General features: G+C 44.0%; 1 protein-coding gene and 1 long non-coding RNA gene across 5 annotated transcripts in view; both read right to left on the bottom strand.

Annotated features, from left to right (window-relative positions):
- LOC309692846 (carboxyl-terminal PDZ ligand of neuronal nitric oxide synthase protein-like) overlaps positions 1-16643 on the bottom strand; it is a 272306-nt gene that overhangs the window by 173723 nt on the left and 81940 nt on the right. For all 4 annotated transcript variants that reach the window (XM_082511678.1, XM_082511680.1, XM_082511677.1 and 1 more), the window contains exon 3: positions 2685-2777. In XM_082511678.1, the coding sequence (XP_082367804.1) occupies positions 2685-2777 (93 nt within the window). The remainder of the gene's footprint in view (positions 1-2684; positions 2778-16643) is intronic.
- LOC309692874 lies at positions 15090-15789 on the bottom strand. Its single transcript, XR_014272509.1, has 2 exons — positions 15540-15789; positions 15090-15488 (listed from the first exon to the last, which is right to left on the bottom strand). It is a non-coding gene; the product is annotated as an uncharacterized lncRNA (long non-coding RNA).

Below are 16643 nucleotides of genomic sequence, written 5' to 3'. Positions count from 1 at the left end.
GGTGTCACACCTCACCCAGGAGCCACCCAGGAGAAATCCTTGTCAGATGCCCGAACTGGCTCCTTTTGATGTGGAGGAGCACCAGCTCTTTTCTGAGCCCCTCCCAGATTGCCAAACTCCTCACCCCATCTCTAAGGGAGAGACCAGCCACCCCCTGGAGAAAGCTCATTTGCACCATTTGTATCCATAAACCTGTTCTTTTGGCCACTACCCAGAGCTCGTGACCATAGGTGCAGGTATGGACGTTGATCGACCGGTAAACTGAGTTGTTAGTAAATGGCAAATTATCTACAGAAGCCCACAGTTTTTATTTAACCTCCTAGGACCTGGCGTCCACATATGTGGACATTACATTTTGGGTTATTTAGACCAAAATACTGAATTTTGCTCTACAAGGCCCTAATATTCACTTACGAGGACATTATACTGCTACTGTTCTATCAACATTTTAAATGAATATCCTCATATGTGGCTCTTATTTTTCTTAAAAACAAAAATCAGGTAAAAAAAATAAATCTCGTAATTCTTTGTTTTTACAGTCATCGGGCCCCAATATGCCCAAATATCAAAGAGAAATTAAAAATGCATGCCGTGGAAGATTTCGGGTCTTAGGAGTTTAAGGAGGTAAGCATGCTTTTTAATGCTTTTTCAATACACAAACCCTAAAAAGGTAAAATGTACTTCAGATGCTTTTTAATACAAAAACTTTGTAAACATGACAGTCATTTTCCCTTGAAATTACAGCAGGTACTGTAGCTAGTAACCTATATTCTTCCAGAGCTGATGGGGGCAGGATATCACCCCTCCAGAAGTGGGTATAGTAGTACTTTCCATTCAAGTCAGATTACCAAGGGGTGAAACTGATTTGCAAAAGGCAATATGAAAACGTTGCTATTGTGTTTTTCAGTACAAAGTATCATCCTTCTTGTGTTGTCCTGAAATAATAGAGTTCATCTTTAAGTACAGAGGATAATCTTTTTCTTTTTGTATTGAACCGAGCATCAAGCATCTTGGAATTCTCCTGGTCCTGGCACCAAGTACCATATTTCTGAAATCAGATATCTGGTGACGGCCCTATAATCTACACCATTTAAAGCGGGCAAGACTGGATTAAGCTCATCGATCATCATCGTCTTTATTCCCTCCATTCGCTGAGTCGACCACAGAGCCTGTCCCGTCATCCTCAGCTCACTTGGAAACACAGATTCCTCTCCAGTGTCAGTTCAACTTCTTCAAGCTTTCTTCTTGCTCTTTCCTCATCTTTTAATTCATGATTTCTACTCTGCTAATGGTTCTGATCCCCATCAAGCACTGTATTCTCTTTAGTAGTCCTTCCGTTGTCACACATGCTCTCTAAGAGGACTGGTCGTTACCTTCTGCTACAAACAAAGACATAGGAAATTAAACAGCTGTTGACAGATACACATTAGGGGCCAGACATACTGATTTTGTGCCAACAAAAAGCCTCATTATGTGTTAAAACACAATTGCTGGGAATTTACAGGGTGACAGAGAAAGCAAAGTGAAAATATATACGGGGTGAAAAGAAAATTGTATTTTTTATGCCTTTAGTACAGTAAATACCTGCAGTATTATATGAAATGCAGGAAAAGTAGCTTAAAAAAACCCCCAAACACAACACAGTTTCTTTAACACCACAGCTGTCAGTGATTTTTTCCTTTTTCATGTTTAGTTTAACTCATTCACTGCCAGCCATTTTCAAATGGCTGGCAGTGAAACACAACAAGACTTGCACCACATTTTTGTCTCACTGCGCAATCCCTTACGTGCGCAAACCCTGCACCTCCTTGCAGGTCTACTTTTACTGCTGGTGGGCTTCAGTTCAACTTACGTTGACGTCTATAGACGTCAATGGCAGTGAATGAGTTAATTTCGGAGCATTTTCTTGTGTTCAAATTACAAGAAACATGTATGCCTGTGAAGTTAGGAGAATACTTGCTCTTGCTGCAGCGCTGCACGTTTTGTGCTGCCCTCGGTAAACTCATTGCAAGGCAAAGGCTGCACTTGTGTTTATAAAGTGAGGCACTGTTAGCAGATTATCCACACAGCTTTCCATTTCCATCAGTACATTTCCTTTGCCCAAGTGGCATCTCACTTGGAAAATAAGTAGCCCTAAACTGCTAGAGTCAACACCCACCTTTAACCACTCTGTAAGCATCGGTGAATGTTGTGGGCTAATAGAGCTGGCTGTCATCTGCAGCACTATCAAGGATCAAGTGATAGTGCTATATGCGTGATGAATTGGGCATTGAAGAGAAAAAAGAAAAGGAAAGGGAAAGAAAAAAAGAAAAGAAGAAAAAGAAAAAAGAGAAAGAAAAGAAGAAGAAAAAGAGAAAAAGGAGAAAAAAAAGAAGAAAAAGAAGAAAAAGAAAAAAGAGAAAAAAAAAAGAAAAAAAAGAAAGAAAAGAAAAAAGAAACAAGAGAAAAAAAAAAAAAAAAAAAGGATCGACGTGGCCGATGACAGAGGTGGTCAACGCGCAACCATAAAGCACACGTATGAACCAAAAACAAACATCAATGTTTTTACACCAAGACATTTTATATATTGTTTTACTGATCCGTTCAAAGGTCTACGATGCGGGTGACAACAATTCAGTACAAAACAGTACAAAGTAGTACAAAAGATGCTTTTAATTTGCAATTTATAAAAAAAGTTCACTCACTTTCTTCTTTTTCCTCAAGGTGATTTTCACGCCATCTACAGACACCACGATGTGGACTTTTTTCTTCTTGATGTTTTTGACCTTGAACTCATACTGCAGAGAGAAGACAGGCAAAGCGATATTAATTCTTTGGAAAATTAAAGGTAGACGTGGGATGTGTGTGTGTGTGCGTGCGTGCGTGCGTGCGTGTGTGCGTGTGTGTGTGTGTGTGTGTGTGTGTGTTGGGGGAGGGGGGGTCCACCTGTTGAATCATGTCCTGGGGCAGTGGAAAAAAAAATTATACGAAACAGGGAAGAAATATCAAATGACAACATTGGCGCATGTCTGACAGCCCTGTCTAACTTTTAGATGGTTTGATCTAAAAGTTGAGTTAAAGCTGCTGTGATTTCAGAACTATATTAGTTATAACACCGGTGTAACATGCAGCTGAAGGTACAGAGGTGATACTTCCACTCAACCCAAACCTCTGGACATAAAAACCCTACAAGCGTCTGTTGTCAAGGCTTGCTCAACAGTCTTACATATGTATCAAAGCAAAGTACCGTAATTGTCGGGCTATAAGCCGCTACTTTTTGCACAAGCTTTGAACCCTGCGGCTTTTAGTCAGGTGCGGCTTTTCTATGGATTGTCCATGATTTTTGTGATATCGTAAGACGATTTGTTTTGTGTGTTCCGCTGTTGTACGGCACTGCGTTGCCTGGCGGAAGGATCGGGGTTCAAGAGTGGTATGTTAGTCACATGTCCGTCCGCCAGGCAACGTAGTGCCGTACGAATTAGCACGAAAAAAAAAACTTCAAAGTAGCGGTACGCGTTCAGCGGGAGGCGTGGATGATGAGCGGCGATAAACTTGCGAAAAGCAAGTTATGCTCAACTCCACCGGTGGATTCTGACAGCGTGGAAAAGTGTGAAAGCATCCACGATCACCAACGGATTTTGAAGGGCTGGACTGCTGCATGATGGAGAGGAGGACACCGCCACGGCCCTTCAGAGGGTGTTCGACTCTGACACTGACAATGAGGATTTCTTTGGTTTTGAAAGTGACAACGAAGGAAAGGAGCTAAGAGTGGATGACGAAGCCATCCTGAGCCTGTTTGTATCCGACACTGGAGGAGAGGACTTTGGTGGTTTTAGTGCGCAGGAAGAAGAGAAAGATGGTGGTGAATGACTGACTTTTCTTCTTGTTAAAGCCGTGTCACTGCACGTGAGCCTAAAAGGTAGTCCGAATCTATTTTTCTGGTGTGCTGTAGGCTACTGTTATGTACTACATGTGCAAATATGTACCCATAACTTGTTTTTCAAAATATTAATAAAAGTGATGTCTCCAAACAGCCATCTCTTTCCTGACAATTCCCTTTGTGCATATTCTCTTACATATGATAAGTCAACATTGAAACACCTGCGGCTTTTAGTCAGGTGCGGCTAATGTATGTACAAAACAGGATTTTCCCCTGATTTTAGCTTGTGCGGCTAATATTCAGGTGCGCTTTGTAGTCCGGGAAATACGGTACTGTTAAAAAAATTACATTGACATCTTGCTAGTTAATGGTAGCAGCAGATAACTGAGGTTCAGTTTGTACAGACCGAGCACGGTGTGAAAAGATGACACGGAAAATTTTTTGGATGCAAATTTGTTGTGCAACATTAAGGGTTTCATCCATCCATCCATTCGCTTCCTCTTATCCTGGAGCCTATCCCAGCTGTCATAGGGCGAGAGGCAGGGTACACCCTGGACAGGTCGGCAGTCTGTCGCAGGGCTAACACACAGGAACAGACAACCATTCGCACTCACATTCACTCACACATTCACACTTAGTGGCAATTTGGACGGTGGGAGGAAGCCGGAGTACCCGGAGAGAACCCACGCAAACACGGGGAGAACATGCAAACTCCACACAGAAAGACCCCGGCATGATGTTGGAATTGAACTCAGGACCTTCTTGCTGTGCGGCAGCAGTGCTAACCACCGTGCCACCGTGCTGCCTATTCAATTTTGTGAAAAATATATTTTCAGATAGACAGAGCACACTGTTGAAAAAAATCAAGCCAACATCATTTCTAATGGTTTGATCTAAAAGTTGTGTAGGCTCTGTGTAGGTAGTGTTAAGATTCAAGAATTGAGAAAGGGTACAAGAGGTGATCGAAAAATAACCACACTGGTCCGGCCGGGTGAAGTCAAACGAAGATTTTAATTCACATGTGGGAAGATCACTGAACACAGCAATTGATCTTCGACTTACTAAAGCACAAACAATTATTTTATAACATCAGGGTTTATTTACTGACGCCCCCCTCATGCGTCACAGATACATTTTATACATAGATCAGATCAATATCATCATGACTTTTCACCTAGAAAATCATCTTCTATTTTCATGGCTAGCCCTTCCTGTCTACCTTTCAGTTCTTGTCTTGTTCCTCTTTCTTGCCGAGACACCAAGAAACGGTTCCTCTTTTACCAAGACAATTTTGCAGTTACAGCCAAACATAACTAACCTCTTCCTCTAAATAAATCTAATTTAAAGTGTGTGTGTGTGTGTGTGTTGACCTCACATGCTCTTTGTGTCACCTCTTCACCTACTGTCTGTATCTCGTCCTCAAATGCTCTTTCTCAATTCACCTGTTGCACTTCTGACCTTTTACCAGACCAGAAGCTCACTAAGACTATGTGTATGTCTTCTACTAAATAAATGTTTTAACCAAGAACCTCTACTAAAACCTTAATACAAGAATATGAACATATAAAAGATAATAAAATAAACTGATATAAGTGTTTTGTAAGCATGTATTGCAATTCCTTCTATGTTCTAGTTTTCCCTCAGCATGTATCACCTGAACAGTCACGTCAGTGAAGCTTACGACCTTTAAAGAACCTGAACATCAACTCAAATAGGCACAGATATGCAATATGTATAAAACAATCATAACTGCCCCTGAAATACAAAGTTAACATCATCATAAACATCTTAAGGCCATCTTAAAGCTATCTGTTATATTGTTAAAGCAATGCTCATACTGCAGATTATATTATGCTGGTAAAATACTTTTTGTTTATCCCCACAATCCCCCTTTCGACCTCTGACACCCCAGAGGTCGATACATAGGTTGTTGTTCACTCCTCAGTCCACTCGGCTACCTCCAGATCCATCATCGGCATCATGGACATAGGGGCCACCGCCCCAGGGTCCACTGCCTTTACAATCACTTTCTCTACCAACCTTCGGGCACAAGGAATGAGACAACAACCACAGGTCACCAAAATACCCACCAATACAGATAGAGACAACATAATTGACAGAACAAGCCCCTTCCACTTTCCTTTTTTTTACTCTTTTTATTTAAACCACCCCTTTTCAAACTCTCAATTTGTTACCACTCCTTTCTGTAGGCGCGGCGATCTCCTCCTAGGCTGCTCTTCTTTCTTCGGCCTTCCAGGTAGACTACTGGTCGGCCCGTTACACAGGTGAAGAGGTTTATTCTGCCTCTGTTTCTTGACACCTGCGTTCTTTGAAGACGAATTTTCCTCCACCAAGCTCTCGTGTGCGGGTGCACACTGCGACCAATGGTACCAGGTGTCGCCTTTCCCTTTCAGCTGGACTGCTGTAGCCGTCCGGGCGGTCACCTCATACGGACCAGTCCAGCGGGGCTCCTTCCACTTTCGCTTAATGACCTTCAGCCACACTGCCTTTGCGTCCGGGACCTCTCCGTTCCCCGTGGGTCTCTCACAAGTGACCTGTTTTGTAAAGCTGGACACAAGAGCTTTCAACTCATTAAAATATTCTGCATGAGACCTGTTGCTTGTCCTGGGCTGCTCCACCGGGACCACTGTCCAGGGTGCTGGAAACTGTCTCCCAGTCAGCAGCTCATAAGGGGTGAAACCTGTGGATTGGTTAACAGAACATCTTATGGTCATCAAAGCAATGGGCAGGGCTGCGACCCAATTTAGCCCTGTCTGCGCACAAATTTTAGCCAACTTGTTTTTCAAATTTAGGTTCATCCTCTCTACCTTTCCTTGAGATTGAGGATGATAGACCGTCCCGAACTTATGTTGCACTCCCAACATCCTCTCTACCTCTTGCAAATCTTTATTCTTGAAGTGAGTACCATTGTCTGATCTAATTCTCTTGGGAAACCCATGCCTTGGAATGTAATGATTGATTAAGCACTTAATCACACTTTTCGCATCTTCACATTTGGTCGCCCATGCTTCGGGCCATCCAGTCAGAACATCCACACACACCAACAAATACCTCACCCCACCTGGGCCTGTATCAATCATGTCGGTATAATCAATCACGACCTCTTCTCCTGGCCTTTCTGGCATGAGAAACTTACCAGCTTCAGGTTTTACTGCTGGCTTTGGGTTGTGTGCCCCACAAATTAGGCACGTTCTGGCCTTTTCCAGTATCATCCTTCTCAAATCAGGATGCCACCATCGGCACAAATTTCTCTCCATCTGTTTCACTCCCACGTGACCAAGCCCGTGAGCCTCATTCACCTTTTGTTCCGCCATTTTGGCCGTTAAAGCGGGACGCCCATCTGGCCCCCTCCACAAACCGCCATCTTGCCAGGCTCCTTTGTTTTCCCACACCCCCTTTTCCTCTGGGGATGCCTCCTCCTGAGCCTTTCTAACTTCTTCCATGCTGTTAGTGCTAACCTCCTCTTCTGGGGTTACCTGCACCAGTTGTCTCTGTCCTTTGTAGCCCGCTGCTTCCTTTGCGGCTTCGTCAGCTTTCTGATTTCCTCTTGCCACCATACTGTCTGCTTGTGAGTGGCCTTTGCATTTTATAATACTTACCTCGTCTGGGTCCTCCAGGGCCTTTTCCAGTTCCTCCATTTCCTTTTTGTGACAGATGGGTGCATTAGTGGCCGTCCTGAACCCGGCTCTCTTCCACTGAGCCAGTTCCACATGAGCTGCTCCAAACGCATATGCTGAGTCAGTGTAGATGTTCACTCTCATGTTTTTAGCCAACCTCAGGGCTCGAGTTAGGGCTATCACTTCAGCTCTCTGGGCCGACTGTTGTCCCTCAATTTTTCCTGCTTCTTTCACCTGAAACTCAGTTCCTACTCTACAGACTACTGCATAGCCCGCTTTCAATCCTTCTTCATCTCTGTGGCAGCATCCATCTGTGAACCAATCCTCAGCTCCGTATATGGGCTCTGCCTTCAGGTCTTCCCTGATTTTTCCTTCAACCTGGGCTTTCTTACTACAGTCATGTGGTTCTCCTGACCCCATTAGGTCTGCCATATTTATTCCTTCATGTGTGAATATCAAATTTGGCGCCTCTAAAATTTTGCTCAACCTTTGTTGCGTCAGTGGAGTCATTGTGAATGCCTGTGAGTTCACATAGGCCACTACACTGTGTGTAGTAAGCACTTTCAGTGGGTGTTCCCTCACTATATGTGCTGTTTTCTGAATTATCTTTGCTACTCCTGCTGCGTGTTGTGTGCATGTGGGATGCCTTGCTTCTGTTGAATTTAATCTTATGCTAACATACATAAGTACATCCCTACCTCCCCCTTTTTTCTGAAACAACACACCATTCACAACTCCCTTTGTTTCTGAAACATCAAGATAAAATGCCTCATCATAGTTAGGTGTGGCCAGATCTGTGGCTCTTGACAAATCCTGTTTTAGTGAAATGAACGCTGTCTCTGTGTCCGGCGTCCAAGGCAATTCAGCCTTCAGATTTCGAACACCAACTTTCTTGATCATGTCCCTTAAAGGGGCCGTTTTACCCGCATAGTTCGGAATGAACTGCCTGCTGTAACCTGTCAAGCCAAGAAAGGAAAGCAACTCCTTCACAGTTCTTGGTTTTGGATGTGTCAGAATTTGGTCTCTGTGTGTGTTCATTAGCCCCACTGATCTGTGTGCGATCACCCGGCCCAGGAATGTTACCTCTGGCCGGACCAACTGCAGTTTTTCTTTGCTCACTTTGAAGCCACACTCCGCCAATCTGTTCAACACCACGAGCGATGCTGCCGTACAGGCCGCTGCTGACGGGGCTGCAATAAGAAGATCATCAACATACTGTATTAATGTACAGCCCCCTGGCAGTTGACATGGGGACAATGCCTCTTTCAACACCTGATTAAAAATTCCTGGTGAGAGTGCAAAGCCTTGTGGTAGGCGTGTGTACCTAAATTTGCGGCCTCTGTATGTGAATGAGAAAATGTCTCTGAGTGACTCGTGCAGTGGGAGACAAAAGAATGCATTCGCTAGGTCAATACATGTGAACCACTTTTGGTCCCTAGTAATTTCGGTCAGAGCCGTGTAGGGATTTGGTACAGGCACAGTGTCAGTCCTCAGCATGGCATTTATTGCTCTCAAATCATGTGCCATACGGTACTTCCCTGTCCCATGTTTTTCCACTGGCAAAATAGGTGTGTTCCAAAATGACCATGAGGGCTCAAGCACTCCTGCCTTCCACAGTCCTTCAATGGTTTCAGCTATACCTTCTTCTGCTTCAGTTTTGTGCTTATATTGTGGTCTGTTAATTGGTATGTCAGACTTCAGCTGGAACAGGACAGGCGAACAGTTAGCTAAACCTACATCTGTGGGCCCTGCGGACCACAAAGTACCAGGCAATTTTGAGAGCTCAGCTACTGCATCAGGATGATCCATTCTTTCCCTGCCATGTATTCTGGAAATTTCTTTATGTTCTAAGATCACTGCATCGTTGGACAAACAAGTTATGCGATATATTTTACATTTTGGTGCATACCAGACATTTGGAATTTGGGTGCTTTGCCAGCATGCGTCGTCCAGCGCCCGCTTAACCATTGGTCCCAGATCTCTTGGCCCATGACCCTCGTGGACCGCCAATGTAATGTGAGGGGTTGAATCCTCTCCCACATTGTACCAAGGCAGTTGTTCATCAGTAAATTTCACAGCCGCGGCCACACCTTCTGGTCCAACATAAATGTTATGTGTTTGCACATTCCACGTCTGTCCCTCAAGATCAGACTGGAACTGTTCCCGATAGATATCGTTATCTTCCCTATCATAAAAGAGTGTAACGTGGAAAGGATCTCGCGGGGGGGAATAGACGGCCAGGCTCATTATCCAGGGTTTCCACAGCTGATAATGTCTCAGAATGCCTTCTTCCACTAGCCTCCCCCAGTAGATTTCGGCAGTGGGTTGTTCAGAGTTCTGGACTAAATATTGAGTCTTTGAAGGTGAACCCAGACACGGGAATTCTTTTCCTCCAGGCAGAGTAACAATCAGTCCATCTGGTGAGCACATGATTGTGGCTCCCAGTTTCACAAGCAGGTCCCTGCCCATGAGATTTGCAGGCACCTGTGAGGACACCACATATTGGTGTTTCAAAGTCTGTTTTCCCAGCTGTGTCAATGCTGGATCTGTCAATGGCAGTGTCATTGGAATCCCGGAAAAGCCTACCACATTAACTGTGTGACAGGAGAGTGTTGCACTGTCTGGTGTGTCTTTCAAAGTTGAGTATGTTGCTCCAGTATCCACCAGGAAGGGCAATTCAGTGCCTTCCACGGTCATTGACAGCATGGGTTCTGCCGCCCCCACGCTGTTCAGTTTCTCCGGGCTCCGTCAGTATTGCTCCCTCTCCCAGCCCCAGTCAGCTACTGGGTACTGGGCGGCTGGTGCTGCATTCGGGTTTGGAGCTTGATATGCTCCCCTGTAAGCAGCTCTTTGTCTTGGGCCTCCTCGTGCCTGGGATTGATAGCCTCGCCTCTGATAATTTCGCTGCGATTCAGGGCATTCTCGGGACCAGTGTCCTTCTGCTCCACAGCTGTAACAGGCAGTCCAAGACACATTGTTAGGATTCCCTGGATTCCGAGCCCTTTGTCCTCCCCTCACGGATCCACCACGCCCTCTCTGCGGTCCACCGGTCCCCCAATTCCCTACTGGTTGACGCTGCCTTGGTGCATTGGCGGGCCAACGGTCATCAGGGTAGAGACCCGGATCCTGATCTGACCAGTCAGGCACAGGATCGGGCTGAGGCCTTGCCACCATTATAGTCTTATTTAGTTCTTTCGGTTCTTTTTTCTTCGCATTATATTTTTCGCGAGCCTCCCCCAGCTGCAGCCTAAGCAGCTGCGCCTGTGCTTCATCTAACTCTTTCTTTTGTTTGTTCGTCAAATCCTGTTCCTGCTGAAGTCTGTGGGTCACATGTCTCTCCCACTGCACCGAGTCTGCAACGGCAAAATCTGGGTTCTTTTCCAAATCAACTGCAACCTGATTGGGCAGCCCTGCCAGCACCGCCGAACGAAACCACGCTCTACTTTCACCCTCCTTCCCCGGATGTATTCCTGTTTCTAACAACCATTGTTCCTTTGCTTTAGCTAAAAACTCTCTGGGTGTGTTTTTGGGATCCCAAATAATTTTTGGAATGGCTCCAGAGTTAGGAGTTGGGTACTTCTCCCGGACTGCATCTGCTAAGTCATTCTGCACCTCATGGTATTGTAAGTCATTTGCATATCTGGTTGTTTGAGCTATCTGCTCTACATCTGCTAACCCACCGCCCAGCATACAACGTCCGGCCAAAGCGCGAAAATCGCCCAGCGCTAATTCTTCTCCTTCGGTCAGCGCGCCCAGCCTTCTCAACCAGCTAGCTCCTCCCTCAGTTATTGACGGAAGTTGTTTAACCAATGCTTCCAAATCTCTCACCTTATAGGCGCGATAAACTGGTTCGTTCTTTGGACCTGCTATTAGAGGCAGATTTAAACCAGGGTCAGGAGCACCTTGTTCAAAACTCACTTTTCTACTCTTCCTCGACTTTCCTTTTCCCTTTGAGCTCCTAAATATGGGCTGTCTCTGTGCTTGGTCTCTCTTCACACTTCTTTTCCTCAAAATTAGGCTTGTACTTGGTTGGGGCTCAGGTCCTCCATCTTCGTCCTCCTTATCGTCCTCTTCTTCTGATGACGTCGCACGGTCTTCATTCTCCTCTTCTGGCCCTCCCTGCATTACTCTCTGCTTTATAACCTCCAATGCTGTTAATGCCTCTATTAACGCACGTGGGGGCTCATGCATTTGTCCATACACTTCTCCTTCCCAATGTTCTCCCTTGGTTATCACTCCTTGTGGTATTTTGTCCTTCATTCTAGGGGTCCTTTTGGCCTCCCCGTCCTGCTTTGGCTGTTCCACTGTAGACACTTCGGCCCGTATGATGTTTCCACTATCCACCGAACTGGGAGGCGAGGTCGAGCCTTCATCTGCAGCTGAGGCTATCATTCTCCCTCCCATATCTTGGGACTGACATTCCACTGCCCTTATCCCTTCTTCGGGGATATTCAGGGGAGTAGTAGTATATTCAACATCTGCTATTCCGCCAAGGACAACTCCAGTCTGTCCATCAGGACCACGAACTTGTCCCCCTCCAAGGGTCATTACAGGCATGACATATGGTGGTGGTGGTGCACAACGTGCCAATTCAGCCCAAGGATATAATTTCGGTGTGTAATACCTGTTAGCCTCTTCTACCTTCGGAGTCAAGTCCTTCACTTGGTCCTCTAGCTTTTTATTTTCCTCCTTCAGATGTTTCAAAGACTCCATTATACTCACCATGTCTCCTGATTTTCCTGTGTCATCCTCCTCCTCAGTCATCCAGGAAGAGGCTGCCCTCCACAGGAGCAGCCACTTACAGCACCTGGCATGAGTTTCTTTTAGATCCTTAATTTCTCCTCTGGCTTTCCTGTTCACTGAATGTCCCTTGGACTCCTCTTCAAATTGTTTCAATTTCTGTTCACATCTCTCTCCCTCAGTTTTCAACACCAGGCTCAGAGCTATTTTATCACCCAGCCCTTTCTGTTGAGATGTAATAAGTTTGCTTACCTCAACCTCCATCGCTTGGCACTCTTTCTCTGCTGCTTTTAATGCTCCAGGTGAAGCCAAACGAATAGCTTTCTTAAGCTGTTCAAGCTGATCCTTCAGAGGTTTGCATCCCCTTTTCCCACTAGGTGTCGCACCCGAGCTGTCAGCCATTCTCTGAAACACAGACTTACCTCTTCCAATGGCGTTGGTCAACTCCACCTTCTTGGTCTAGGTCACCCAGACACGCTTAACTTTCGGTTTCAGTCTTCGTCTCGCTATTCTCGCAACCACTGGCTCCTCTTCCCCTGCTCGGTGATACACAAAGTTTAACCCAGCACTTTAGACGCTGTCCTCGCGTTCTCAAGCGTTGACACTCAATCAAAATTATTCGCCCTCAAAGTGTTAATATATGACACCAGCAACCCTTATGCGCAACGCGCTCACCTCCGTATACTTACCTCTCCAATAGTTCCTCGGATTAGTGTTTTTTCATTTATTTTAAACCCATTAACGGCGCTGCGCGTCCCTTATATACTTTACAGCAACACACCCTCAAGGGTCCCTCAACTTGTCCCGTACTAATAAGTCTAAAACCAAGAAATCACCTTTATGACATTATGTCAAAGCTTTCTCCATGTTGCACAGCCTGCCACAGGTTTAACAAAAAAATCGCTGCCCGAGAAGGCTCCCACATATCAAGGTGGTCGTTTTCACAAACTTCCAGCAGACCCTCAAATAAACAAAAACAACGACCCAGGCAGACTTCCAGTTCAGCCTCCTCAATTTCTATGCACACTGAAAACTCATGGGGAGATTCTTCTGTCTCCCCGTGTCCTACACAATTCACCTCCAAATGATCCCCTACAATTGAAATTTCAGTGTGGAATGACGCAGAGATTAACATTTCCTTATTTATTCACTATATGTAACCTGAATTTTCTCTCTCTTCAAATAACAAAGGTTATCTTTACAATTTGTTATTGAACTACTAATTAAGTTGCTTTTTATGGTGTCAGTGATAAACTGCCCCTAAAAAGTCCACTTTATTGCGTGCTCATTGAGTTACTCCTATCAAAACTATTTAACAAGTTCAATTTACACATACTCATTAATTTGTCACGCTTATTAGTGGCTCATGGTTGCTTAAAGCCTATGTCTGACTTGACCACAGAGTTAGAGCATCATTCAATCCTCTCAGGATGACCACTCCACTTACTCTGCATCCAGTCAGCTCATGAATTAACAACCCTTGCAGACTGTAACCCTTTTATTTTTTGTTTATGCCTTCAAATCCACCTTAAATCTTCTTTACCTAAACGTTGGTTTTAAACACAAACAATTCTTATATTCTATTTTGAAACGCTGTCACCATTCATATATTTACAATGTTGTTATTTACTAAGCCAGCATTTTAATTGCAGACATTTATCCACATTTGCAAACAATAGTTATAGAGCTGAATGACACACAAAACCGAAAGCATAGTCCTCTCATGCGCTCTGCATCAGCTGCCTCATTTGCATGCACACACACTCTTCATCTAAGAATAGCAGCAGGCAGTCAGTGCATTGCTGACTCGACCCACAGAGATCTTTTTTAATACAGAGACGTCTTATATTTACAACTGCACAGATTTTAAACCTTTTAACACCTATCGAATTTCGACAAATTTAACATAACCGTTTTTTGCGATCAATTAACCAGTATCAAGACTTTAACTGTTTCTGGCCTCATTTCTAAAATCCCTAACTCAATTTAAAAGCGTCAACCAACCCAAACTTTTTTGAAGTTTTAGGTTAAAGTTACACGCCCGAAATCCACTTCTGCTGGCCAAAAAAGCGCAGATACCGTTTCAAACGGTAAGGAGACTCTAGCTCCTAGCTATTTTGGAGGTTCCCAAGTTCTCCCCGGTTGCCAACCGTACTAACCCTATTCGCCGATAGGTCAGGGCCAAGCGTCCTTGGCCGGGAGGGAGCGTTACCTCCGAGAACTGCGCTTCCTAGAACCCCCACGGTTCCGTTCTAAAATAATTTATAATACTTTGAAACAACAATCAACACCCGAAACAAGTGTATAACTGAAGCAGGTGCAACCTAGTGGTCAAATGGAGACTCCAACTCACAAAATGACCGCTCAGGTTCACTCTTATGACCAAATTTGGATTCTAACCAACACAATAACCAATTCCCTACCAAACTACTTGAGACTCTAACTCAATTTCTTTGGGACTTCAACCCAATATTTAAACTTTTTCCTGGCAGACTCAAACTGCTTTAGCAGACTTTACTGCTTTCAACTCATGAAATTTTCATCAAAATCAAAACAGACATGCACCAGTAATTTCAGTGAGTAGACTTTTAATTTTCACAGCCCAATTTGACACACTTTGGAAATAATTCAACAGGTAGTGTCTTACCTTTTTTAAATATGATGCGCCGGCGTGCGTCCACTCACTTTTGACCACTGGCCAAGTCTGCCCGTCTGACCACCTCGGACCACCGCTCACACCTCCACTTTTTTCCCTTACTCAACCACCGGACGAAGCCCCCAGATGTTAAGATTCAAGAATTGAGAAAGGGTACAAGAGGTGATCGAAAAATAACCACACTGGTCCGGCCGGGTGAAGTCAAACGAAGATTTTAATTCACATGTGGGAAGATCACTGAACACAGCAATTGATCTTCGACTTACTAAAGCACAAACAATTATTTTATAACATCAGGGTTTATTTACTGACGCCCCCCTCATGCGTCACAGATACATTTTATACATAGATCAGATCAATATCATCATGACTTTTCACCTAGAAAATCATCTTCTATTTTCATGGCTAGCCCTTCCTGTCTACCTTTCAGTTCTTGTCTTGTTCCTCTTTCTTGCCGAGACACCAAGAAACGGTTCCTCTTTTACCAAGACAATTTTGCAGTTACAGCCAAACATAACTAACCTCTTCCTCTAAATAAATCTAATTTAAAGTGTGTGTGTGTGTGTGTGTTGACCTCACATGCTCTTTGTGTCACCTCTTCACCTACTGTCTGTATCTCGTCCTCAAATGCTCTTTCTCAATTCACCTGTTGCACTTCTGACCTTTTACCAGACCAGAAGCTCACTAAGACTATGTGTATGTCTTCTACTAAATAAATGTTTTAACCAAGAACCTCTACTAAAACCTTAATACAAGAATATGAACATATAAAAGATAATAAAATAAACTGATATAAGTGTTTTGTAAGCATGTATTGCAATTCCTTCTATGTTCTAGTTTTCCCTCAGCATGTATCACCTGAACAGTCACGTCAGTGAAGCTTACGACCTTTAAAGAACCTGAACATCAACTCAAATAGGCACAGATATGCAATATGTATAAAACAATCATAACTGCCCCTGAAATACAAAGTTAACATCATCATAAACATCTTAAGGCCATCTTAAAGCTATCTGTTATATTGTTAAAGCAATGCTCATACTGCAGATTATATTATGCTGGTAAAATACTTTTTGTTTATCCCCACAGTAGGTATGAGCACCGTGGTGATGCATGTCATCTCCAAGTCGAGATGTGTGTGCCCCAACAATATATGTTCATCTATCATAAGCCATATAATCGTCCCAATACAAAATGATGGTACTACACATTTTTTACCATGTCATGCAGACTTCTGCTAAAGCAGCTCGTTCTTTGTTCATAACACCCAGAGCATATTTGCATCCACTCATATTGCACTTGCCACAAACCAAGCACGCAGTCAAACTATGAATAAAACCAGCTTCACTGTGTCTTCATAAACACACTTGAAAAATTTGAATAAGCATCGTGCCAGCTTTTGCAAACTTGATCAGCCCTACAATAACAAACTTCTGTGGTTAATTTAAAAACATTCTGGTTTCTATGTTAGAAGTACCAGAAAGCATTAGATAAAGAAAGCTTGAATGAACATGAAATTATTTGAGCACAGACACCTGACAATGACCAAGATTTGTTGCAGAAAAAGGGCAATCCCAGCTGAGTGAATATAAGATGATGGGCAGACTCCTGCTATGCTAAAGTCAATTTATACCCCATAAATCAAGCTGAGACAGCTTCCATGGTCTCTGCTGCCTTTAATGGAGCTGTGAGCGGTGTCAAAAAACAACCCTGCAGGAGGCACCCACAGTCAATAGTGTATGGAGCCACA

The sequence above is a fragment of the Aulonocara stuartgranti genome (genome assembly GCF_965226115.1).
Source record: "Aulonocara stuartgranti genome assembly, chromosome: 17".
Taxonomy (NCBI): domain Eukaryota; kingdom Metazoa; phylum Chordata; class Actinopteri; order Cichliformes; family Cichlidae; genus Aulonocara; species Aulonocara stuartgranti.
This window is presented reverse-complemented; position numbering and strand designations above follow the sequence as displayed.